General features: G+C 46.8%; 1 protein-coding gene and 1 long non-coding RNA gene across 5 annotated transcripts in view; both read left to right on the top strand.

Moving 5' to 3' along the window:
- Nucleotides 1-14,858, top strand: part of KAT6A (lysine acetyltransferase 6A) — an 85,289-nt gene extending 70,431 nt beyond the window's left edge. For both annotated transcript variants that reach the window (XM_075915716.1, XM_075915717.1), the window contains 4 exons: nucleotides 1,821-2,016; nucleotides 3,262-3,954; nucleotides 5,001-5,301; nucleotides 9,779-14,858. In XM_075915716.1, the coding sequence (XP_075771831.1) occupies nucleotides 1,821-2,016; nucleotides 3,262-3,954; nucleotides 5,001-5,301; nucleotides 9,779-12,372 (3,784 nt within the window). In that variant the 3' untranslated portion in view covers nucleotides 12,373-14,858. The remainder of the gene's footprint in view (nucleotides 1-1,820; nucleotides 2,017-3,261; nucleotides 3,955-5,000; nucleotides 5,302-9,778) is intronic.
- A 5,185-nt stretch (nucleotides 14,859-20,043) lies between these two features.
- Nucleotides 20,044-25,013, top strand: LOC142824000 (uncharacterized). Of its 3 annotated transcripts, XR_012899062.1 has the most exons (4): nucleotides 20,044-20,186; nucleotides 20,321-20,461; nucleotides 20,902-21,077; nucleotides 21,772-25,013. It is a non-coding gene; the product is annotated as an uncharacterized LOC142824000 (long non-coding RNA). The 3 variants fall into 3 exon arrangements; XR_012899061.1 differs by having other exon boundaries at nucleotides 20,902-25,013; XR_012899063.1 differs by having other exon boundaries at nucleotides 20,918-25,013.
- The last annotated feature ends 208 nt before the right edge of the window (nucleotides 25,014-25,221 follow it).

Genomic DNA, 25,221 nt, shown 5'->3' on the forward strand with positions numbered 1-25,221 from the left:
TGTGATGTACGTCCTTTCTTTGTTTTAAATCTGCTGATTATTAATTTCATTGGGTGATCCCTGCTTGTTGTATTAAGTGATAAATAACACTCTCTTATTCATTTTCTCCACACCAGTCATGATTTTATAAACCTCTATCATATCTTCCCTTATTCATTTCTCTTCTACATTAACAATCCAAATCTTTTTAGTCTCTCCTCCTGTGGAAGTAGTTCCATACTCCTAATTGCTGTTGTCCTTCTCTTTACTTTTTCCAATTATATATTGAGATGAGGCAAACAGAACTGCAGGCAGTATCCAGGGTTGAGTGTTTGGATTTATATACAGATTGAACCTCTCTAGTCCAGCACACTCAGGACTTAACCAGGTCAATATTGTCTAGCAGCATTACCCACACTTCTGCTGCTTGTTGGGCTCTTAAAAGACATTGAGGGGTAAATTAGAGCTAAATAACAGCACACAATACTGAGAACCAGGACTTGTACCTGTAAACAAACTTTATGGGACAGTGGGAAACTTGGCCACACCCATGATAAGCAGACACCTGACTACTAAAATCATATCTTACCGCGGATGTTGCCAGACCAGAGAATGCCGGACCAGAGAGGTTCAACGTATAGTAATTATATTTTGTGTCTTATTGTCGATCCCTTTCCTAATGGTTCCTAATATTTTATTACCTTTTTTTTGCTACTGTAGATGTTTTCAGAGAACTATCTACAGTGACTCCAAGATCTGTTTCCTGAGTAGAAACAGCTAACTTTACATCTCTTTGTGTGTACAGTTGGGATTATGTTTCCAATGTCCATTTCTTTGTACTTATCACCATTGAATTTCACTTGTCATTCCCTTTATAACTCTTTGCTGTCAGCTTTGGATTTGACTATTTTGAGTCAGTTTATATGACTCAAACATTCCCACCTTTATATTTACCCCTAAAATCAAATGAGGTTGTAACATTCAACACAGCCTGCTCTTTGGCTAACAGTGTCACTTTTATCAGTGACAACAATTGGAAAGACATTATTAGTGCTAAGTATCAGAGGGGGAGCCGTGTTAGTCTGAATCTGCAAAAGCCACGAGGAGTCCTGTGGCACCTTATAGACTAACCAAAGTGCTGGAGCATCAGCTTTCGTGGGCAAAGACCCACTTTGTCAGACTATTAGTGCTGTCTCCCTAAAGACGGAAGGTGCCCTCTTCCCAGGCTTAGGCTATCTCAGACGGTAGACTGTTGTCCTCTTCTACCTTTCTTTCCTGAATCCTGACACAGTGGGTATTGAGAATATAGTGTTGTGGCGGCGCGTCAGGTACCCCCGATCCTGCACCCCTTCTGCAGTAAGATGAGTCTTCGCCAGCCAGTAGAATAGAGAGGGTTTATTGCTTCTGCGAGTACAGCACAGCCCGGGTTCTATGTGGGCATCAAAGTGAGGGGCCAGGCAACCTCAGACCCTTTGGGGGTAGGGGTCCACAGGCCCCCAAACTCCCAGTACTCAGCTTAGTCTCTTCTCTTCATGTTTCCCAGTTAAGCACTGCCCAGCTCCCCAGGCCCTCCCCCTCAGCCAAGGGGCCGCCTCTGCCTCCCTTCCTTTGTCTCTGTCCCTGGGAAGAGCCTTTTAATCTGCTCAGGCTGGGACTAGGTATCTGGCCAGTACACATGTGGGTGAGTCAGTGGGAATCACACATCACACAGAGCAGACCGCACCCCCACTACATCACAAGTGTACTTACTATTATATCTTGCTTTGCATCCATTTCTCACGTTTGTGTTTTCAATGTGCCTCACACTTATGGCAGACTGAAGGATTTTTCTATGTTCCCAGATTTGTTATTGTTCGTCGGGAGAAGCTTATCCAGGATCATATGACAAAGCTCCAGGTGAATCTCCGGCCTGTAGCTGTAGATCCAGAATGTCTGCGCTGGACACCTGTTATTGTTTCCAACACTGTAGTTTCTGAGGATGAAGAGGAAGAGACTGAGGAAGGAGAAAATGAAGAGCAGCAGCAGAAGGAACGAGAGGTCAGTGTAAAAGTGAATCTGTTCTCTTTTTATATAAACCATAGCGTGAGATTGAGTCCTACTCAGTCAGCTTTTGTACTTCTCCAGGAAATGCAAGTGTTTTGTTTCCAGTTAAGAAGTTGGAATGGGACATTAAGGTATTTTATTTAATGGTAGATGGCATCAGAATTTCGGTTAGGTTGCTTGTCTATTTTCAGATCAGAAACCAGAGAAGTGAAAGCCAAATGGGACATAGCCTGAAGGGAAGTAGAGACCATCCCTGTGCAATATGGTTGGAAATTCCACAGAGAACGTTGTTGCTGAACAATTGCTCATTTATTTTAACTTGCAGAAATGCCCAGGCCACACACTGTAAAAATGGAACCAAGGTTGTAATAATATGGAAATTCTGTAGATTTTTTTCCTTAAATAATTTATGTGGTTTTTCAGAAACATTGAATATCATAGATATTCAAAGTTAAATTTATACTAAAAAAATCAGAAGATGTTGCTCAGTATGAAAATGCACAACAAAGAGCACCAAAACCGTATAACTCTGCCCTCCTATCACTGCCCACAAAACAGTGGAAAACCAAAAAGTCATCATATTCTCAAGCAGTGCACTTGTTACATCAGTAACAGCTTTGAGAAGTGACCTAAACAAATTGCCTTAATGTTGTTGACAAGCTGATTGCACACTGCTATAGCATTTAAACTGGGAAATGCACTTGACTCTACATTGCCACAGAAAATTAATTCTCTTGTCTTTGACCATGCACAGTAACTGGAAAAAATGCTTTTACATCCCCCTTCCTCCAAGGGTGAACAGATACTGGGCTTTGGTGTAAGATTATTATATTTTCATTCCCACGAGTATCAGTAAACTAATGGCCATTAGCAGGGCTCGACAAATTATACAATCTACTCGTCCGTGGCAAGTAGATCGTAATCCGGAAGAGCTGGGTTCCGGCGATCTGCGCACACTTTGGCGAGCTCTGGCCATTAGTAACAGAAATAAGCTCTCAGGATGCTTGTGGGAGAACATTATCAGACTGGGATTTTGGCACCCCTTTGCAGCCCTTTCGGATCTATCCATTTGCCATTCTGCAATTCCCAGGAGCCATCCCTGATACCTTGTTCTGAATCCTTCTGTTTCCAGAACTGTCCCTTGTCTTGGTCAAGAGCTTTGTTGGCTTTGTGGGGGATTCAGGATGGAAACATACTTTAAATACAATATGTGAAACTTATTTATTTTATTTAATTCAGGTGGTAAAATCTGTATTGTGGGAGAAGAAGGAACAAGAGCCTTATTCTCTGATGGAGAATGAAAAAAAGCCAGTAATTGTAATTCCAGACAGTTCTACACGGCCCAATAAGCAAGTTCTTCCCCTGGATAATCTTCCTGCAAACAGCCAGCCATCTCGGAGAGGCCGATGGAGCCGAAAAGGCAAAAAACTGCAAGAACCCTTTAGTGAGAAGGAACAGAAATTGCTCATGGAGGATAAGTCAGCAGTCCCCAGTGGGCGATGCAGTGAATGCGAGGAGAAGTCAGCAGCCTCGCGGGGGCGCTGTGGGGAATGTGAGGAGAAGTCAGCAGCCTCGCGGGGGCGCTGTGGGGAATGCGAGGAGAAATCTCCAGCCGCACGGGGGCGCTATGGTGAAGAGGAGGAAAAATCTGCAGTCCCTCAGGGACAGCCTGGCAAAGGTGAAAAGTCCTCAGCCCCACGAAGGCGATACAGTGAAGGCATGGAAATGTGGAGGGGGCAGCTAAAGAACAGCACTGAGCTCCTGAAATGCAGGTTCACAGAGGAGTGTGACAGATTGCCCCGGCGATATAGTGACAGTGACAGGACTCTCCTGAGGTGCTTTAGTGAAAGTAGTGAAGAGGAGGAGGATGAGCCTGTGAGTCCTCGTTCAGACTCTCCGCCTGTTCTCACCAAGCCAACTTTAAAACGAAAGGTATGCGCTCCTGGTGTTCTCTCATCTCTGGCTGCAAGCCGCAGTGTGCCTTCTCCCTGCATTGGTACCATTTTGGGTTCATTTTTTAAGACACTTGTTTTAAAGCTACACAAGTTAGATGGCAGATTGGATGCTAATTTTTTTAAGGATCTGCGACTTTGTTGTATCAATAAGTTAAGTTTTCCCCTTCCCCTAGGTTTTTTATTTTGCACTCCTTTGTTACAAAATACCTCTGTGTTGTGTAATAATACAACACAATAAGTGTGGAAATAGCATTAATTGGAAAACAAGCTTCACAAAACAATGTTAACTAACCAGCAAGCTTAAAAGAATTGCACTGTGAGGGCCGGACTTTGGATATATGAAGTCTGTAAACATGACCCAGAAAATCTTGTATTAGTGGCAAGGTGCTGCAAACAAAAAGTAGAAGTAATCTTTTCTGCATGAGCTGTGTAGTCGGTTTTAATTCACGTATACATATGTGCTGAAATGATGATAGGGAGCTGTGATCCTGTGGGACACTAAGCCTGCTGAGCGAGTACATAGCAGGTCATTGCTGGATGTTGAGCCTCAGTTCTTACAAACCGTTCTGTTACACATGTGTAAATCCATGTAATGTCAGAGAAGTGTGGCTGAGTGGATAAGGCACTGGACTGAAAGTCAGGAGAGTTGGGTTCTAGCACCATCTCTGCTGATAGCCTGTAGGATAAGCTTGGGCAACTAATATTGCTGCTCTGTGCCTCATTTTTCCCATATGTAAAATGGGGCTAATGATTCTGATCTCCTTTGCAAAGTGCTTTGAGATCTACTGGCTAAATTGCTATACAAGAGTAGGGCAGTAATCGTAGTAGCATTCCTCTTTATTTTCACCTGCATTACTGAGGGCAGAATCTGAGTGTTTGTTTCCACAATGTCTCGATTTGGGATGGGAGGCTACCTTGATTCCATGCAAACTGTTGAATTTAGAAGTTTGTTTTTTTTCCATTTTTTAGTGGTTTACTTTTTGCTGTATGTGATCAAATGCCTTTTTGCTCCCCCCTTCCCAGAAAACAATTCTCCATCGGAAGAGGCGAGTCCGTAAGCGCAAGCACCACAATAGTAGTGTTGTCACTGAAACAATCTCTGAGACCACAGAGGTGTTGGATGAACCTTTTGAGGACTCTGATTCTGAAAGACCAATGCCCCGGTTGGAGCCTACCTTTGAGCTAGAAGAGGAAGAGGAAGAGGACGAGAGTGAACTGTTCACTCGGGGGTACTTTCGCCACTTAGCCCCCCAAGATACCCTTAGGCGCAGACCCTCCTCTAAGAGGAAGTCCAAAGATGAAGAGGAGTCTGATGACACTAATGGTACGTTTCATGAGCAAGCTGTGAATTGGCCCCTCGATATGGTTGAGGGTGTTCAGTAAGTAATAGCGGTATCCCTCAGAAACTGGTTGACTACATTGCCATGTAATTTCCAACAAAATATCTTAAGTAGGCACAGATTTCCAGTCAGATCAACCTCAGATATTTATAATTTTAACAGAGGCCAATGGACTACAGGAGTGTTGTAGAAGGGAAGTATATTAGTCCTAGATTAAACACTAAAGATGTAATGATGTAGTTTTATCTTATCTGTGCTATTTCTATAGCACCAATCACCACTGTATTCCTCTGGTGCTAATCCCTACTTACATTAAAATGAAATGCAAAAAAAAGTGTTAATGCAACATGGATTGCACAGTTACAATAACAAATTGTCATAACTTGCAATAGTTAAGATTTGAAAAAACTTGATCATGTTGCACATCATATGTTTTAGGGAAATAATTTTACAGATTGAACATTGTTTTTTGATAGAAATTAGAGAAGAGAAGATCTAGTTGGTCCCTTTTAAGCAATAAGACTTCCAGTACTTTTCTTGGAAAACGATTATATAAACTAATGCATCACATTTCTAGGTTTCCTTAATTGGCTTACATTTTTCTTCACTTAATTTTATCTCATGTCTCTTAGTTATGGCTGTGTTTACTATAATTCCTGTCATTCCAATTGTTGTTAATCAGGCTTCATATATTTAATTTTCTCAATCTTCCCATATGACTTAATGCTGCTTGCCCCTTAGTCACTCTGTTCCTTTTCTCCAAACAGCCTCATATTTGTCAATATCATTCAAGTAATATGTTCCCAAAAGTGCGTACACTATATCAGAAATTGTTGCATCTGGAGTCATTTACTGTGTACTGTTTCTATCAATGCTGATGTCTTTGCAGATCCAGCAGAAAATTGCATTAGGTTTTAAGAATAATGTGAATTTCTCTCATTTAACAAAATAACAATTTAATGTCATTATAACTAGTTCAATGCTGACCATTTCAGGAGAAGAAATTAAAGATTGATCAAAAACTTTTATCAGTTTTTAATCTGCTGCAGTTTGGGAACACTCTGAGCAGGCACAGAGGCATAGGAGAAGGTTTCAGGCTCAGAGAAATAACATTTGTATTTACAGTCAGTTTACATTTAGAAAGTTTTCTTCACAACCATATAGGCTAGAAACTTTTTTAAATTAAAGCTTAGATTCTACAGAAACTGATGACACAACAGATAAGTGGATTTTTTTTAGGCTTTGTCTGGGCGGGATTTGGCTCAGATTTCAGAATAAATTCCTTTTAGGCTAACACAAATGTGTTGTAACTTCCTCAAAACATCATTTTAAGTCTGAAATGTGGCCTAGGGCCTCAGGTGGAGTTGTATCTGGGTCACATCAGGACCACTAGCTTGAATGGGGAGAGGTGGTACATCTTTCAAGGCCTGGATTTAGAAGGGATCTTGGGTTCTGTGAGCAAGTCTATGTTCTAGAGCAGTGGCAGGCTACCTGCGGGCCGCATGTGGTACATCAGAGTAATCTGACTGCAGGCCACGAGACATTTTGCTAATGGTGACCATCTGTAGGCACCGCCCACCACAGCTCTCTTCTAGTGGCTCTCTGTGAAGAGACATGCTGTCCATCATTTCAAACAGCTCCCATTGGCTGAGAACAGAACAGCAAAATGTCTCATGGTCAGCAATCAGACTACCCTGATGCAGCCTGCATGCAGCCCTAGTTGCCCACCATTACTCTAGAGAGACAAAATGTATCCTTTCACTGCATTCTGCTCTCTTAATTATTAGCATTTCTAAAACATCCAATGCCATAGCATCCAGTCATTTACATGATGGAACAGAGTGAGCTTTTTCCCATATAGAATTAAAATGCTCAGTCTTTTTCTAACTGTAAGTTCTAGTTTCAGTGTGGTTGCTACTAGGCTCTTCTGTTTAGATTTAAGTAGACATTGACTTTGATTAAACATACCCAGATGTCCAGGTCTGATGTTCACAAGACTCCTAGACTTTAAGGTCAGACAGGACCATCATGATTATCTAGTCCAGTGGTTGGCAAAATACAGCCTGGAGGCTTGAAGCAGCCTGTCATGGCTCAGCAGGACCCTCAGGCAGGCTCGCTGTCTGCCATGGCCCCCATATTCTCCTCAAAGTGGCCAGCTGCTGCGGCCAGCATGTGTGTGTATCTGTATGCTCCTTGGAAGGAGAAGGTTTTCCTTTGCATGCTGCACCTGCCCCCAGCACAGTCCTCACAGTTCTCATTAACTGGAAACTGACTAATAGGAGCTGCAGGGAAACTGCTTGTGGGTGCATACAGCATATGGAGGCCCGCTGCCCCCTGGCTCCAGCAGCAGGCCATTTTGAATGGCATATGGGGCCTGGGTAGTCTGCCCAAGGGTGCTGTTGGGCCACCAACCTGGGTGCTACCTACAGTAAGCATCTCCTGGCACCTCACACCTGACACCTCCTCCTGAACTCCAACTCTGTGCCCCAGGTCACAACCCCCTCCTCCATCCAAACTCCCTCCCAGATCCTGCACTCCCTCCAACACTCCTCCTGCAGATCAGAATCCTCTGCTGCATCCAAACTGCCTCCCAGACCCGGCATCCCTCCTGCACCCCAATCTGCTGCCTCTGGTCATAACCTGCTCCTTCACCCAAACTCTTTCGCAGACCCCACACCCTCACCTACATCCAGTCCCCTACCCTGAGCTCCCTTCTGCACCCAACCTCTCTCCCAGACCCTGCCCCCCCTTCATTAATACTGTACAAAAGTGCAGTCTGTGACCACTTTCCAAATTCTTAGAGTGCCCCCCCCCCCATCAAAAATTATTGCCATCACTGATCTGCACATAGCAGGCCATAGCACCTCACTTCTGTCTGAGTTACTGAAGTTGTTAAATCATAGTTTAAAGACTTCAAGTTACAGAAAATTTACCATTTACTCTAGTTTAAACCTTCAAGTGACCCCCTACCCTATGCTGCAGAGGTAGTCAACTCTCCCCCTCCCCTCCCCCTGCCAGATCTTCAGCCATTTGACCTGTAATATTCCTTCCAGCCCCAAATATGCCAATCAGTTATACAAGAATTATGAAGGATCGGGAAAACCTGCTTTATACTGAGACCTAATTTGTTTATGCTACTAAAGAGAATGTTCAGAGTGACCTGATCACAATTGTAAGTACCAGCTTGGGAACAGGAATAGAGGCTCTACAGTCTAGCAGAGAAAGGTGTAATTTGATCCAGTAGCTGGAAGTTGGACGCATGACTCATTCAAACTAAAAATAAGCTATAAATGTGTGACCATTGGTACAACTTATCAAGGGCTGTGTGGGATTCTTCATCACTCAAATTATAAATGATGTTTGGCTATTTTTGTAAGGGAAATGCTCTAGTTCAAACAGGAATTAATTCAAGGAAGCCCTTGATCAGGGGTGGGCAATAATTTTTGACCCAGGCTGCCCTGAAGGGGTGGGGCCAAAACCGGAAAGGGCGGTGTCAGGATGCTTCTGGGCTTCCCAAACCATGATTAATCTGGAGGTGGAGGAGCCCTTTGCCCTCTCCCCCCCACTAGTAGCGTTGCCAGGTGTCCGGTATTGATCCCGACAGTCTGATATTTTTACTTCCTGTCCGGTAAAAAAAAGATGAAGATATTGAACAGAACTGGTCCCAATATTGACTTAATTGACTTAGTATAACTTTGAAACTTTACTGTGCAGAAAAAAATGCAGCTTTGAATCACCCTAATTTAAATGAAACAAGTACAGAAATAGTTTCCTTATCTCATCAAATCTTTCTAAAACTTTCCCTTTGTTTTTTCTTAGTAGTTATGTTGAACACAGTACTGTACAGTATTTGCTTTTTTGGTCTTTGTTGCCTGATTGCTGACTTCTGGTTCCAAATTAGGTGTGTAGTTGACCTCTAGTGTGCTACTGGATCTGTATAATTACCTTAATTTTGATCCATTTCAGTAATAACTGGAAAGGGAGTAGTTCTGGATTTTAGATCTCTACTGAAGAACAGAAGAAAATGTAAAAATACCTGCAACGGACTTTCATAGATGTGGAAAATATCTTGCTCAAGTGGAATATTTTTCTATTAAAAACACATTACATTAATTGTACTTGCAAAGTTATGGTTCTTCTAGTTTTAGTTCTTCTAATGTACAGTATGACACTGAATTTGGATTATATATTAAAGGCTCAAAACTCTGAAGAAATGTTTTTTGCAAATGTGATTCATTTCATGTGTTATCAATGAGCAAATGTTGAAATGGGGGGGAAGGGTTAAGAATTCTTTGTACTGTTTTATTGTTCATAAACATTGACTTTATAAATGGGGTAGCATGCTTGGGACTTTGAAATGGGGGAAGGGAAGGGTTCACTTAAAGGTAGAGAAGAGGAAATGTTTAAGTAATTATGAAAATTACGAAAAGTTTAAGCAATATTTTTGTTTTGTGTTTCCAGGCACCCCTACCTTGAAGCCAATATCTGTGCTCAGAAAGTGTGAAGCAAAGATTTCTCCATTTGAGGCAGATACTTCCACACCCATGAAAAAGAAGAAGGGATGGCCCAAAGGCAAAAGTCGCAAACCTATCCACTGGAAGAAAAGACCTGGTAGAAAGCCAGGGTTTAAACTGAATCGGGAAAGGGTGCCAGTAGCTGCTCAGGATGGGGGAGTTGATGCCATGGTAACTAATTCAAAACCAGGACGTAAACCCAAAATGCAGGAGAAAGAAGAGTCTCTTCAGAAGAAAGAAGAGCAGCCCCTCGCTGAGGAGAAGAAGGAGGAAGACATGCATATTGGAACAGAGGAGGTGGGAGAGGGAGAAGAGGAAGATGCAACTAGTAGTGAAGTGAGAGCAGTTTCTCCTGTGGACAGCAGCAGCAGTCCAGCAGCCAATGTTAAGGAGCCTGAGGTGGAGGAAGAAGTAGAGGAGAAGCCACCGGTATTAGAAGAACCAAGGCAATCAGAAGAAGAACAGCAAGAATTGGAAGAACCTGAGCATGACCATGAAGAAGAGGATGATGAAGTGGCAGTAGTTATAAACCAAAATGAAGACCATGATGCAGATGATGAAGATGATGGTCACCTTGACTCTGCGAAGAAGAAAGAATTGGAGGAACTGCCAATTAGGGAAGAAGTGAAGGAGGAGCCTGATGTCCAGGAGTCTTTTTTAGAACCAAGCATACAAAGCAGTAGAGAAGAGGTGAAGGGCAAAAATGAGGCAGAGGCAGATTCTGAGGAAGAGCAGGCTTCCCATGAGACATCAGTGGCCTCAGAGCATGTCCCTGGCTCTGAAGATGATCATGAAGAAGAGCAAAATTCTAAAGAAAGGTTAATTGAATTAAAGGAAGAGGAAGAGATTCCTCATAGTGAACTAGATCTGGAAACTGTCCAAGCAGTCCAGTCCTTGACGCAAGAGGAGAGTCATGAGCATGATGTAGCGTACCAGGACTGTGAGGAAACTCTTGCAGCTTGTCAGAATTTGCAGAGTTACACTCAAACAGATGAGGACCCTCAGATATCAATGGTTGAAGATTGCCATGCCTCAGAACACAACAGTCCAATATCCTCTGTTCAGTCCCATCCTAGCCAATCTGTACGTTCGGTCAGCAGTCCCAATGTGCCTGCTTTGGAGAGTGGTTACACCCAGATAAGCCCCGAACAAGGATCCCTGTCCGCACCCTCTATGCAGAACATGGAGACCAGCCCCATGATGGATGTGCCTTCTGTATCAGACCACTCTCAGCAGGTGGTGGACAGTGGCTTCAGTGACTTGGGCAGCATTGAGAGCACCACAGAGAACTACGAAAACCCCAGCAGTTATGACTCCACCATGGGAGGCAGCATTTGTGGAAATAACTCTTCCCAGAGCAGCTGCTCCTATGGGGGGTTGTCCTCCTCTAGTAGCCTCACTCAGAACAGTTGTGTTGTCACTCAGCAAATGGCAAACATCGGCAGCAGCTGCAGCATGATGCAACAGAGCACTGTCCAGCCTGCTGCAAACTGCAGCATCAAGTCACCTCAGAGCTGCGTGGTAGAAAGGCCTCCAAGCAACCAGCAACCAGCCACGCAGCCGCAGCAGCAGCAGCAGCCTCAGCCGCAGCAGCCTCAGCCCCCACCCCCACCCCAGCAGCAACCTCCACTGTCTCAGTGTAGCATGAATAATAGTTTCACCCCCGCACCGATGATCATGGAGATACCTGAATCTGGCAGCACTGGCAACATAAGTATCTATGAGAGGATCCCAGGAGATTTTGGTGCTGGGAGCTACTCTCAGCCATCAGCCACATTCAGTTTAGCCAAGTTGCAGCAGCTGACAAACACCATTATGGACCCTCATGCCATGCCTTATAGCCATTCTCCTGCTGTGACTTCCTATGCAACCAGTGTTTCTCTGTCCAACACAGGGTTGGCTCAGCTAGCTCCATCTCATCCATTAGCTGGGACGCCGCAAGCACAAGCCACCATGACACCCCCACCAAACTTGGCCTCCACCACCATGAACCTCACATCCCCTCTTCTTCAGTGTAACATGTCTGCCACCAACATTGGGATCCCACATACGCAACGGTTGCAGGGGCAAATGCCAGTTAAGGGGCATATTTCCATTCGTTCCAAATCCGCACCACTGCCCTCTGCAACAGCACACCAGCAGCAGCTCTATGGGCGCAGCCCACCAGCAGTTGCCATGCAGGCTGGCCCTCGTGCGCTAGCTGTTCAGCGAGGTATGAACATGGGGGTTAACTTGATGCCAACTCCCCCCTACAATGTCAATTCCATGAATATGAACACCCTGAATGCCATGAACAGCTACAGAATGACACAGCCCATGATGAACAGCAGTTACCATAGTAACCCTGCCTACATGAACCAGACAGCACAGTATCCTATGCAGATGCAGATGGGAATGATGGGGAGCCAGGCCTATACCCAGCAGCCTATGCAGCCAAACCCTCATGGAAACATGATGTATACTGGCCCCTCCCATCACAGCTACATGAATGCTGCTGGGGTGCCCAAGCAGTCGCTCAATGGACCGTACATGAGAAGATGAGCGAGATGAACTTGCAACCTAAAAACTTAAATATATATAAATAAAGGAACCTTTTATACTGACGAACCAGAGAAAACGGACCTTTTTCCAGTTAAAAATGTTGCTGTAGATTTAGAGGGTTTTTCTTTGGTTTATTTTATTTTCTAGGAAGCCTGGTCTTTATTCTTTTTTCGTTTGTTCATTTTGGGTTTTTGTTTCCTTCAGAATCCTGAACCATTTTACAGCTGAAATAATTTTAAAACGGTTTTAGGGGGAAAACGTGCACAAGATTTTTCATAATTTAAAAGAGCCTTACTTTGCTGACCACACAGAATATGTTTAACAGTGAATCATCTTTTTAAATTTTATTTTCAAGTGTATGTTCCCCACCCCTTCCTCTTCTTCCCCATGCCCCTTTGTGTGCAGCTCTCAGGGCTGCAGTCATTACAATGTCCGACATCTCAAAAGGTAACAAAACCCATCCCTCTAGTCCCCCCCTTGCATTTCCTACTTAAGTCCAGCAAGAGGCACTTATGGGAGACTTAGAAGGGGTCATGGAGGACAAACACTTTATTCCAATGAGGCAGGAAAAATTCTCTTAACTTTCTGATCCTCCTGCCCCACCATACAATTGGGAATAAGAGGTAAACATAAAATTTTCTAACACTGTCTTTATAGATTAATTGAAATACAGTCTGTCTGTTTTATTCTGGAAGTGTAATGTCACTTTAAAATATTCCCATCCGGTGCGCGCGCGCACACACACATATACACACACACACTGTCGGTCTGAACTAGCATTAGCATCTCAAAGGAGAACTGTATGGAACCCTAATTCAGCCTCCAGAAGTATAAGAGAGAGTTTCTGTGCATCAGAAAGACAGAAAATGGCTACAGGGTCTTGTTTTGACCACTTGCTAATTGGCCATAACTCTTGAAATCCCAAACTCTTCTTGAATATCTGCTTTGAAATGCTAAGGGTCTTGGTTCTGAGCCTTTCAGTTTGAGCTCAAGAGCCTGTAGTCTGCCTCTAAGTTCCTTTACTCACATAGTCTTGGAAGATGAAGCGTAAGTGACAAGAAATCTACCAAGTCTTTGTCAGTATTCCATTCTGGTGAGTGTGCCCTACTTTCAGGGGAGTGCTGGTGTTAAAACAGGCACATTACTGCTATCCTGGGTTCTTTTGAGACAATTTCCTAGGAAGTTCCTCACCTCTGAGTCAGTGTGTGGGAAGCAGAGGGAATTTCAACTCCTTGCAAGGGAGGGAATGGGAGTGGGACAGTCAGCACACCACAGTGGGACCTAGTCAGCTGGATTTTGTAGTGTGCTTGTGCACACCATCCTCTTTCTGCTATGCAACTGTGTAGCTCTAGAGCGACTGACTGCACCTGTTAGCATGCCATCAGCTGCAAAAAGAAGAGAGAGGAATTACCCTTTCGTGTAAAGTTCTCTCTTATTGTCTATTCTCTAGAGATATTGATAGTAATAAAACAAAAAATCCAAATGAAGGTTTGAGGGTTCTTCAGATGCACTAAAATGAACTTCTCCAATAACTGCCAAATATAAAAAGGCAGAATTCCAAGGACTTCCACTCCTTATTCCTTTGTTTGGAGCACGTGTGAGGCTGTGTAGGACTCCATTTCTCTGTATATACTATTCAGGTTCTAAATCATCCATGTAGAAAGCGCACTGTGCTGCCCTCTTCTTCCTAGATCTTCAGCTGTCATTGCTTTGTGGTTGCGGGAGAGGGAGCAGAGGGCAGGGAGAGAAAGGGTTAAAGACAGGAGGAGAAGCTGTTGAAATGAGGGCAGTGAAGTTTGTTTGTTTGCTGTTATGTTTGGTTTGGTTTTTGTATGTTTTTTTAATCAATTGGGCAGCTCCCTTTTCCACAAACCTTTGTGACTGTAGAACTATTGTAGAAAAAAAGTTCTTTTCTATATTATAAAAAGAAATTATCCAACGCAGTAATATTGGTACCTACCATTTTTTCACTTCTGTTTAAAAAAATGTATTTTTAGCAAGATAACTTGGGTAATCTTCTAAAAGAAATTTAAAAAAAATCACTGTTAGTGACTTTGATGCCTTTTAAAATAAGAGCTTTTTCATTTCATTCCATCTTTAAAATTTTTTATCTTTGTTGTAGAATATTAAAAACTATTTTAAGAAAGATAAAAATTCTCTTTAAAGAGATCTCTAGAGTGTGTGAATAGAGCTCCAGATGCCTCTAAAAGCCGCATGTACAAATGAAGCTAAGTCTATTCCTGTCTGTTTATATTTGCTTTTCCTGTTTTGTAACCTCTTTGTACTTTGTTCATGGTGACTTGTAAGCTAAGGGGAAGGGAGGCCTTGGATGCCTTTGTAATTCTATCTGTGTTACGCTCCTGGCTGGCTGGCCTCCCTTCTTCTCCTTGTATGTAATATCACTTTTTTTTCCCTTTCTAGCAAGTACTTTCAAAAGAACTCTGTACATTTTAACATAAAAATAAATTATGTTGAGCCATTTTGGATGTCTGTTGTGCTTGTGGAATTTTTCTTATTCCAGACCATTGAAAATGTAATCCTGTAACTGTTGCCCCAACTCTGTAGATTTAATTTCCTCTTATAGGGCCCTTTTATTTGGCTCTAATCCAGAGCATGTAGAGTATCTTAGGGACACTATACACCTAAATTCAAGAACTATCTCTGCCCATCATGTTATCTTCTCTATAAATGACTTGGGCTAAAACCATGAAAACATGGCAATATTTTTTCCTGTCCATCTGTATGAACTAATTCTAAACTAGTCAGAATGCTCTCTGCTTACATAGCTCCCATCCACAGGGTATCCAAGCACTTCTGGAAAACGGGAGAACTCTTCCCTGCATAGTTTATCCCACATTTTGCAGAAGTGGAGCTGAAGCAAAGCGATTATACACAGGGATCTGTGACAGAGCCGAGAACTGAACCCAAGCCAGCTGAGTCACAGCCCAGTGTCTTAGGGTGACCAGATGTACTGATTTTATAGGCACAGTCCCAATACTCGGGGCTTTGTCTTGTATGAGCATCTCTCACCCCCACCCTTTGTCCTGTTTTTTCACACTTGCAATCTGGTCACCCTACGTGTCTTAGCCACAAAACCGTACTCTTTTGTAATTTGGCCATGTTTTTACAAGCACACTAAGTATGACTATTTCTTTTGGGCAGACAGGGCCTACTGCTCCCTCTTTAGGGAAAATTATCTGGAGGGAGCAACCTTCTTTGCCATTTTTTCTGCTTTCCTTCCTGTGTGTTTAAACCTTCTTACAGTTTGGGAAGTGCTTTCTGTCTCTGGTCAGCGGTGAGCCCTTGGAAAGGCGTGGAAAGTTTCTCCGCTATAATGGTGGCCTCTGGGATAACTAAAAGTTAACAAGTTTAAATTTAGTGTAGCAGTAGGAGCCCAGTTTCTAGCCAGAGCTGGCTTAGAACTGGAACATTCAATTAACAGAACCTGGTTCTTGACCGACTCTCCTCTGTTTGCTCCCTGGGTTCTTTGATTTTACACTCCGAGCTTTGCTGCATTTTTGTGAGAATAAGCAGATTGTGTTGAGGATACAAACAAACTTGTATACAATGGGTTTAAAAATGAGGTCGAGTAAGTTTTCAGTGATAAAACCATCCTGAGATGTTTGATTTGTGTTTAAAGAAGAGAAAGAAAAAAAGATACTCTCAGTATGGAGAAAAAATATTTTAATACCAGGGATCCAAGATTTTCATGAAGTTCCAAGTTTTCTTTGACTTACATTGACAATAATTTGGATATGAAAATCAGAAATCCTGTCCAAGTGAGCCACTGGCACTGTGCATGTTTTGTGTACAAAGACCCTAACGCATTAAGCCAGAATTAGATCAGAGTGCTGAGGCTTAAACAAAAGTCTGTTCCTACTTATCTGCTACTAGATTTGGTGGCCATATAAGAAGAGTTTCGGGCATGAGCCACTGTGCAGATCTAAGGAGCTTTTAAAGGTTATGAGGGAGACAGTTTCTGTAACTGTCTCTGTGGTTATAATGACAATTTTCATCTAGGTGCAAATTTTATAGAGAATAATTTTGTTAATTTTAGCCTTCTGATGTTTAACTTCATCCACAAACTTTTGTGTGTGACTCCAAATTGCTGGAACATCCTATAAGAACAGGTTTCTGCTAAGTTCACTATTTGCTTCAGTTCTCTGCAATTTATTACTTGTGTGATTAGTCACATATGGCATGATTTATGGAGTCTGTGCTCTAGCCAGATGCCAAGCTTTCATAAATAGGAAATAGAGAAAACTGAGAGTGCAAAATGTCTGCTCAGGTGCTTCCACTCCCAACCTTCCCCCAGCCACATTTACACAAGTATTTGATTTTTTCCACAAACCAAAAAAAAACAAAAAAACCCTTTTGTGAATTACCTGTGGAAAATTAACAAGAAGCTTGGAGTCGGTAAAGTGATTTTGTGAGTTTGAATAAAACTCTTCAAATAAAACTTTCCAGTATCTGCAAAGGTCTGATAAGAATCAACACTGGATTGCATAGGGGGAGACATTGCTACACCTTCAAGTCGCAGATTGTCTTCTTAAACTCATTACAAGTAAGTTGTATATTAATAAAGTTATTGATAAAAATTAAACTCACAGGACACATGATTTGTTCGATTTTTTTCCTCCTGTTTTTAGCTTAGTCAAAGAGAAATAGGGAGACCTGAGTGCAAGGTTCTCACTGCAGCTTTCAGTAATTGCTTGTACTTAGCAAGGTGCTCCAGTACGTTACAGCTCAGAGCGGTCAAGATTTCCATGGATATGGTGTGCACACATCTACACATATATATATTTAGTGTCCCAGCGCCAATGCAAATGTTGAAGTTGAAAGCACCATTATATTATCAAGTACTTTTCAGTCTTTCATCACTTTCTCAAAAAATGTTCCTTATAGAAAACTTCCCGGTCTTTGTCTCAGCCCCATTTTTTAAACAAAATTAGTTAAGGACCTTTTGAATGGAGCCCCTGAGACTGTTTTTAAAAATGCCCTGATTGTTGTTTGTTTACTTGATGGCATGTTTCTGCACTATGCATGAAGCATCATGGGGTTTATAATTGAACCATTCAAATGTGCTATAGGATTGAATAGTTTTTTTTCAAAGAACTCTGCCTGCGAGCACTTTTGTTTATTATCAATTTTCAAAGTCATCATTCATTTTAAAGGTACAATATAACATCTAAATTAAAATAATTATAAATTGAAGACACTTATCTGCCCTTTGGCAACTCTCAATGGCTTTTTCTTCAATAATGAAATGTGATGCATGATTAGGCCAAAACATGGGCCATTTGCGCGGGGGCGGGGTTAGAATTTTAAATTAAAATCACCAACATTAGTGTGTCTCTTGTAAAATCATAACTTTAACGACTATAGCATAAAGATATTCCAAGTTGTTACCTGCCTACCAATCTAGGTGTATTACTATATAACACCTCTCACCTCATTTTGAAAGACCCAATCAATACTTAATCAGAAACAGGTTAGGAATAAGTAGGGTCCATACTTACGTTGAATTTAAACGTAGCTGCTTCTGTGTTTCCCAGTTCTAAAGGTGCTTCAACCAATTCTAAAACAAAAAGCAAATTTCTGTATTTGACACAATAGTTTGTAACAACTTCCCCTCTAGCTTTGTGGTCCCCAAGTATAAAAATAGTTTGAAACAGGATTATAGAAGTGTATATTTCCAGATGAGCTGATAACAGTAACTGCAACTTTGTAATGTTTAAAGGAATGTTCTTTGCTCCAGTGGACCCCAGGGCTTCTTTCTATAAACAACTTCTTGTTAAATTGATAACCACATACAGGGCATAGAAATGGGTGATCTGTGGAGCAATGCCTGGAGACTTCCGATATTGTCTTCATAGAATCCTATCCTATTGTAAGACTGAGAGGCCATCTGGTTCAGGCCCCTGCTCTCATGCCAAGCATAAATATCATATAGTCCTACAGGACCTCATAAGCAAACTAGGGAAATGCAGCCTAGATGAACCTACTATAAGGCATGTTGGAAAACCATATTCGCAGAATAGTTCACAGTCAAGGGCAAATGGTGTTCCACAAGGATCTGGCCTAGCTCCAATTCCATTCAATATCTTCATATGTGACTTTGGAATGGAGACTACACCTATCAAGTGTGTGGACAATACCAAGCTGGGAGCAGTTGCAAGTGCTTTTGAGGACAAGATTTTAGAGTTCAAAATAAACTGGAGAAATGGTCTGAAATAAACAGAAGGAGCTGCCATCTTTTCAGGCTGGTCTTGTTTGTAACTGTAGCCCATAGCAGGTGCCAACGGCCCCACAGTGTGAATGCTGCTGGTGCCTCCCCATCCAGTAAGTAGCTCATATCTTGACCTGAGGCAAGAGGCTTTTTAGCTGTTCTATAAAATAGGCTGTAATGCCCCTGTGCATGGCCTCTTTGTCCCAAGGAACCTCCAGCCTGCTCTTGAGCCTACAGAGCTCAGTGCGCTGTAGCACTGAGTTCCACAGAACAGTGGCTGTCTGAAATGCTTCCTTCCATCTGGTTAAATGTAAATGTCTTTGGAGCTCAGTGTTAAGTGCAGACGCTGTCCCTGTTCTCATCTGTTGTGGGACGGTGAATAAGGTCTTCCCGTCCCTGTCCCTGCTCTCTGTACCTCTCTCATGTGCATACCCCGAACAGCCTCACTGGTCTTGTGCTGAGCCGAGGGGCAGAGTTTGGCATTAGCTCCATGCAGCAGGGAGCTGGGGCCCAAGGCCTGCATAAAGCTGCCAAGGCAGAATGAAGAGGGAAAGGGCTCAGCGTGGAGGTGGGGAGTCCCTCAGGAAGGGGACAGCCTGGTGGGGGTAAAAGTCAGGAGTTCCAGGAGTCCTGGGAATTGGGGAGGAGACCTGTCAGCACTGAATGCTACTGGGGGAGTGGGAAGTGCAGGGCTGGAGAAGATGCTGTTGGGCTGTGATGGGAGAAGGTGGTTGGCACCTTAAGCTTGGCAGTAGGATGCCAAGAACAGGAAGTAAGGGAGGCCAGCAGCTGTTTGCACAAGGCCAATGGGGGGGCAGGGACACAGACGAGGTGGGGCAGGAAAGGTGCAAGAGAGCTCTGTGGTCGGCACTTTGAGTCCGGCTGGGCGGCTAGCGCAGTAAGTGCAACGCTGTGAGCTTTCTGCAGTCCACAGCAGCAGTGTGGCCTGACTGCTGAGCGGGCAGCAGAGCAGGGGGGCAGCAGGGAGGCTCTCCCACAGACTGAGGGTGCCCCGGAGCTGAGCTGCCAGGGCACAACATGGAAAGGGGTCAGGACGTGGCCAGTCTCAGCAAACGGCTTGTGGCCAGCATTGCTCTGTGCTCTCCTGCTGCACCTTTCTGTGCCGTCTTGCCGTGGCAAGCCCGTGAAGCGGATCCCAGCTTCGCTGCGGTCCCCGTACAGACCCTGCAGAGATGTCTGGAGCTGGCCCCCACGTGGAGGACCAGGGGGTTTCTTTTCCCCTGGGCTTTTCCTCCGGAGCCGCCCCAGCCTGGCAGCACAGCACAGGGCACTAGCTCTGCAGCTGCTGGATGTGCTGAGTGTGCTAATGAGCCAGCCCCAGGAGAGGCTGGGAGCGCGCGTGGCCTGGTCGTTTGCCAGCAAAGGGCAAGTGCTACAGGGACCCGTCTGGAATCAGCACTTTGAGCCCTGACTCCTGCTGAGTCTCCCAAATTCTATTTCTGGGCTGCAGGCGGCCCTCCGGGGCCGTGCACCTGAGTGGTGACTGGCGCTGCCCGGTGGCATGCTCTGTGTCTGGTGCGGCCCCGGATTGCTGCATCGTGGAAGCTGCGACTCAGCCTTGCAGGTGCCCTACAGGGGCCGTTTGCCCCCTTGCAGAGAGGCAGTGAACGGCAGCTGCTGCTCCAGCTTCCCCGGCAGGGCCTCGGAGAGGGTGGCTGCTACTGCAGCAGTTTCACTCTGTCTCTCCCATTTCCCCAGGTATCAGGAAGCAGCAGCTGCTAATGCAGGGACTGCCAGCCAGAGCCACTGGGCTAATCAGCTCTGCTTTGCCTTCATCTCTGAGCCGTTGCAGCTCCAGCTCCTGCGAATGCTTCCCCTCCCCGCGCCTCAGCGCTGCAGGTGATTTCAGGGGGGCCTGGTGCCATGGAGGCTCCACTCGCCTGCCCTGCTGAATGGATTCCTGGCGTGGAGAGGCCCAGGCTGCTCCAGGGTGGATTTCCCTGACTCTGGGGGCAGCGCACTCCAGGGAGGAGGTTTTCTGCATGGGCAGAGCCCTGCAATTGGTCTGCAAAGCACCCGAGTGTAACAAGGAGTCAGGTGCACGGAGGGCAGGGCTCCCTCAGCGGAGGACAATCAGACGCTGTGCTGGGAGCATGCATGGTGCCCTCTGCCCCAGAGCATGGGAGTGCGGAGTGTGCAAAAGGGCACAGAGAACGGGGGGAGCTGCCTCTGGGATGGGGTTGCCAGCTTGTTTCAACAAAAATACCGCACCCTTGACATTCCGTCACAATCTACGTCACGTCTGGTTTAGAAAATACCGGGCGTTTCTATTTTCTCAGTTTGTTTCCCGAACAGGAAGCTCAAATACTGGCCTGTCCGGTTCGAAAGAAGACACCTGGCCCCCTGCTGTGGAAGAAAGGAGCCTGGCCTAGTGGCTAGAGAGGCTTGAATCCAAGAGTCGCAGGAAAGGACAAGAGAGGGGGAGCTACTGCTGGGCTCCCTGAGGGCAGGGAAGGTTAGTGTCACTTGTGCCTTGGTGAGTGAGCAGGGTCCCTGAGAAGCCCCTGCAGGAGGGGAAAGAGGGAGGTTGGCCCCCGGTGTAATCGCATGTGGCGGGGCTGCATGCTGGCGGTGTAGGACTAGGATCGGGCAGCTCACCCAGAGGGGAATAGAGAAAAGGGCCTACGGCTCCAGCCTCCAGAGGGGACGTTGCTAACTCTCCGCCCTCCAGGGCTAGGCAAAGCCCCACAGCCAATCTCACAAAAACAGAAGAGATGAGCTTTGGGGCAGCAAAGAGCCACACTTCTCCTGCTTGTAGCTCCCCTGTCTCAGGGGTTTGTGGGGCCCAGAGATCCTGCTTGGGGGAGGGGGGCGTGTCAGACCTGCCCAGAACTGGCCTGGCCTGGCCCTTAGCTCAGAGAGCTCATCTCCCTGTCGCCAGGGTCAATAATGGGGCTCTCGAGCCTTTTCAGAAGCTGCCTTGGTTCTGTGGCAAGAGAAGCCTGAGCAGAGATGTCCAGGGCCACACACCCAGCATTGCTAATCCCCAGCAATCAAACACTGCCTGGCAGCCCCCCAAAGCATAGGATTGGCTTAAACCCACCAGCTTGGGGGGTGCTAGTAGTAAGCACTGGGCTCCTTTCCTCTGCCTTCCCGTGCCCAAGCCCGCCGGTTGCACTGGCTTCCTGTTTGCAAGCTTTCCTCTGCAGCCAGGAGAGCAAGACTCTGTTGCACATGGACGCCGGCCGGCAGTGTCCAGCGAGCCCCTGCCGGATTCCAGGAACCTGGTCTTTGGAATCACAAGCCACCTCGAGCCCCCCATCGTTCCTGCTCCTTGCACCTCGGCCAGCATTTGCGACACCAGCGTGACAGCATTGACCGTTGGCATCACCAGCTGGTGTGAAATGTCCCAATGGCTGCTGGGACACACAGCGCAGAAGGAGAAGGTCTGCAGGCGAGCCGGCTTCGCTGCACTGGCGGCAGCAGAGATGTAGGACACAGCATTCGCTGCAGTCTGCTGCTGCATGGAGGGCCCTGTGGCCGGGAGCCCTCGGCTTGCCCTGCTGGTGTAGCCCTCTCTTGATGCGTCGGAGCTTGGGGGGCAGTCCTAGGTAGCCAGCCAGCTGCACAGAGGAGCTCTCTCACCTCGGCCATTGCAGCTGCTGAGGTGTGTGCCAATGCAGGTCTTATTTCTGCTTGGCTCCTTGGCCTTCCTGGCTGGGGTGGAATCCAAGAACACGGCCATAGAGCAAAGAGCACAGCTCGTGGGAAATCACAGCTGTCCTCTTCCCACTGGCTCTTCTCTGAGCCTGGCCCCCTGCGTCCCTTCCTTGCTCCATCCTAGCAGGCTGGGAGCAGTCACTCCCTGTGAAGGGCATTGCTCTGCGAGTGAGAAAGGGGACAAGGCAGTGGAGAGTGGGTCTGTGCAGGGCCGCTAGTGGAGGGCCGAGGGCTGCTTCCAGCAGCTCCCCACGGAGCACAGGCTGCGGTCTCGCCCGGATGCTGTTTGTTACCCAGCGTGTGTGGGGGGAGCGAGTGTTCAGAGCCATTCCTGGAATTCTTCTTGGCCCGCCGGGGAGAAATCGCTCCCTGCCGTGAGTGTCGTGGGGTGGGGCTGCAAGGGCCTGTCTACACTGCAATTCAAAACCCACGACTGGCTTGTGCCAGCAGCTTCCGCGAGGGGCCTGTTTTGCTGCAGTGCAAACCTTCAGGCTGGGGCTGCAGCCCTGGCTCTGGGACCGTCCCACTCACAGGAGCCAAACATCTGCACCGCAATTAAACAGCCTCTGAGCCGGACGTCCCAGGACATGTGGTTGAACTCCACGGCCAGCCCATCCATGCCCGGGGTTTTATTGGGAGGCATGAGACGGAGGATTTCCGAGAACTCGACCAGGGTGAGAGGCAGCTCCAGCCGGTCCTGGTCACCCACACTGACCACTGGGAACTCGGTCCAGGGCACCCTGCAGGCGTCAGCTTCTGTTGGATCCGGGGAGAACGACCTGGCACAGAAGTCCCTGGCCCTTCTCTGCATCTACTCCGGATCCGCGAGGGGGGCTGTCCTCCGCCAAAAGGCAGGTGACATGCTTTTTAGCCCCCCTCTTTTTCTCTAGGGTGCAGAAGAAGTGGGAGCCGCACAAAGGCACCCCTGGCCGGATGGTCCTTCTGCTTCTCCTGGCATGCCTCGTGCAGGGGCGGATCCTCGGGTTGGACACTAGGCGCCTCTCAAGCTTAAACCTCCCGCTCCAACGGCTCTATCCAGGGGCAGATGACTGTTTTGCGGGGCCCCGGGCAGCGTAACTCCGCGGGGCTCCCCCTTTGCCGCCCCGTTCGCCCTGCCCTATATCCGCCCCTGGCTCTATCGCCGCATCCCTCCGCCGGCTGGTGCCCTGGGAGTAGTCACGGTCGAAGAGCCAGGCGCGCACCATCGCCCGCCGAGGGGAAGGCGGGCCGCTGCCCCCACCAGGCCAGCCAGAACTCCTGGAAGGACACCACGAAGCCCATGTCCTCCAGCAGGCTATTGTTAAAATGTCAATAGGCCGGCCTGAGCCTCCCCTGACTAAGAGAGGCTTTTGTGGCTGCCAAAGGCTGGTCCGTGAATGGTCGATGCCACGTGGGCTCATGCCACGTGGAAACGGGAGAGGTGAATGCGGTCCAACCAGGAGTGGCGTGAGCGATCGTCCCCCACCCAGACGTAGGTAAGGGTGGTGCTGTCGTCCAGGTGGTGGATGCCTGCTGTGGCCTGGCAGTTCTCGAGTCCTGAGCAGTCCTGGTCCTCAGGGGGGTGTTGAAATCCCTGCCCAGGACCAGGCATTTGCGAGGGTCCAGGGTGCCGAGGAAGGTGGCTGCCTGTTGATAAAAAGTGACCTGGTCCAGGCCCACATTCGGGGAAGGTGGCAGCAGCAGCAGCATTGTCCAGGGGGAGAAGGTCCAGCAGCTGAGACCTCAGCAAGCGTGTGGTGGCTGGGCAGGGTGGAGAGAGCTCCAGCTGGTGCAGGGGCAGCAGGAACAGGCAGGGGAGGAGAGGCAGGAGCTGCACCCTGCTCCTTCTCTGTAGTGGGGCACAGAGCTGGTGGCCACTGGCCCGGAGGGGAGAGCCCTTTTGGGCAGAGCCTGGCCCCGCCCACTCACCTGACCAGAAGGCTAGCACTATAAGAAGCCAGGCCAGGAGCTCAGTCAGACCCTGGCCACCAGAGGACCCAGCTGCCTGTCCTGTGCTGGGAGGCTGCCGAGGACTTGCAGGAGGTTGAGGACTGGCCTGGACCGCTGGGACCCCATACGGACGTTGACCAGGAGGAACATCAACCCCCGCCCCCCAGAGGAGCTGCCGGAAGCCCAGGTGTGCATGGAGGGGGAACGGAAGAAGCCCAGGGAGAGTCTGCAGTAGTCAGGCCGGCCCAGAGCACCGGTCAGCGTGTTGGGGTGAGGATCCCAGCTGACCCAACAGCAGGTTGTTCTGCTGCTGCTAGGGCCCTGGGCTGGGACAGTGGAGGGGGTGGGCCTGCGTTCCTCCTGCCACCTAACTCCTGGTGGCCGTCCCCTCCCCCTCCGCCACGTCAGGCCAAGAACCTGCACTTCCTGGATCTCTGCCGGAACAAGGAGACCTGCTTGTTTACCTTCCTGTGAACTACTAATCACATGGGCCAACTGTGCTTGTTTGCTGCCCCGCCCTGCAGCAAGACCTACATAAGAACAGAAGAACGGCCATCCTGGGTCAGACCAAAGGTCCATCCAGCCCAGTGTCCTGTCTGCTGACAGTGGCCAGCACCAGGTGCCCCAGAGGGGGTTGACCGAAGACAATGATCAAGCGATTTGTCTCCTGCCATCCCTCTCCAGCCTTTGACAAACAGAGGCCAAGGACACCATTTTATCCCCTGGCTAATAGCCTTTTATGGACCTAACCTCCATGAAATTATCTAGCTTCTCTTTAAACTCTATTATAGTCCTAGCCTTCACCGCCTCCTCTGGCAAGGAGTTCCACAGGTTGACTACACGCTGTGTGAAGAAGAACTTTCTTTTATTAGTTTTAAACCTGCTACCCATTAATTTCATTTGGTGACCTCTAGTTCTTCTATTATGGGAACTAATAAATAACTTTTCTTTATCGGCCCTCTCCACACCACTCATGATTTTATAGACCTCTATCATATCCCCCCTCAGTC

Source organism: Pelodiscus sinensis, unplaced genomic scaffold (genome assembly GCF_049634645.1).
Source record: "Pelodiscus sinensis isolate JC-2024 unplaced genomic scaffold, ASM4963464v1 ctg75, whole genome shotgun sequence".
Taxonomy (NCBI): Eukaryota; Metazoa; Chordata; order Testudines; family Trionychidae; genus Pelodiscus; species Pelodiscus sinensis.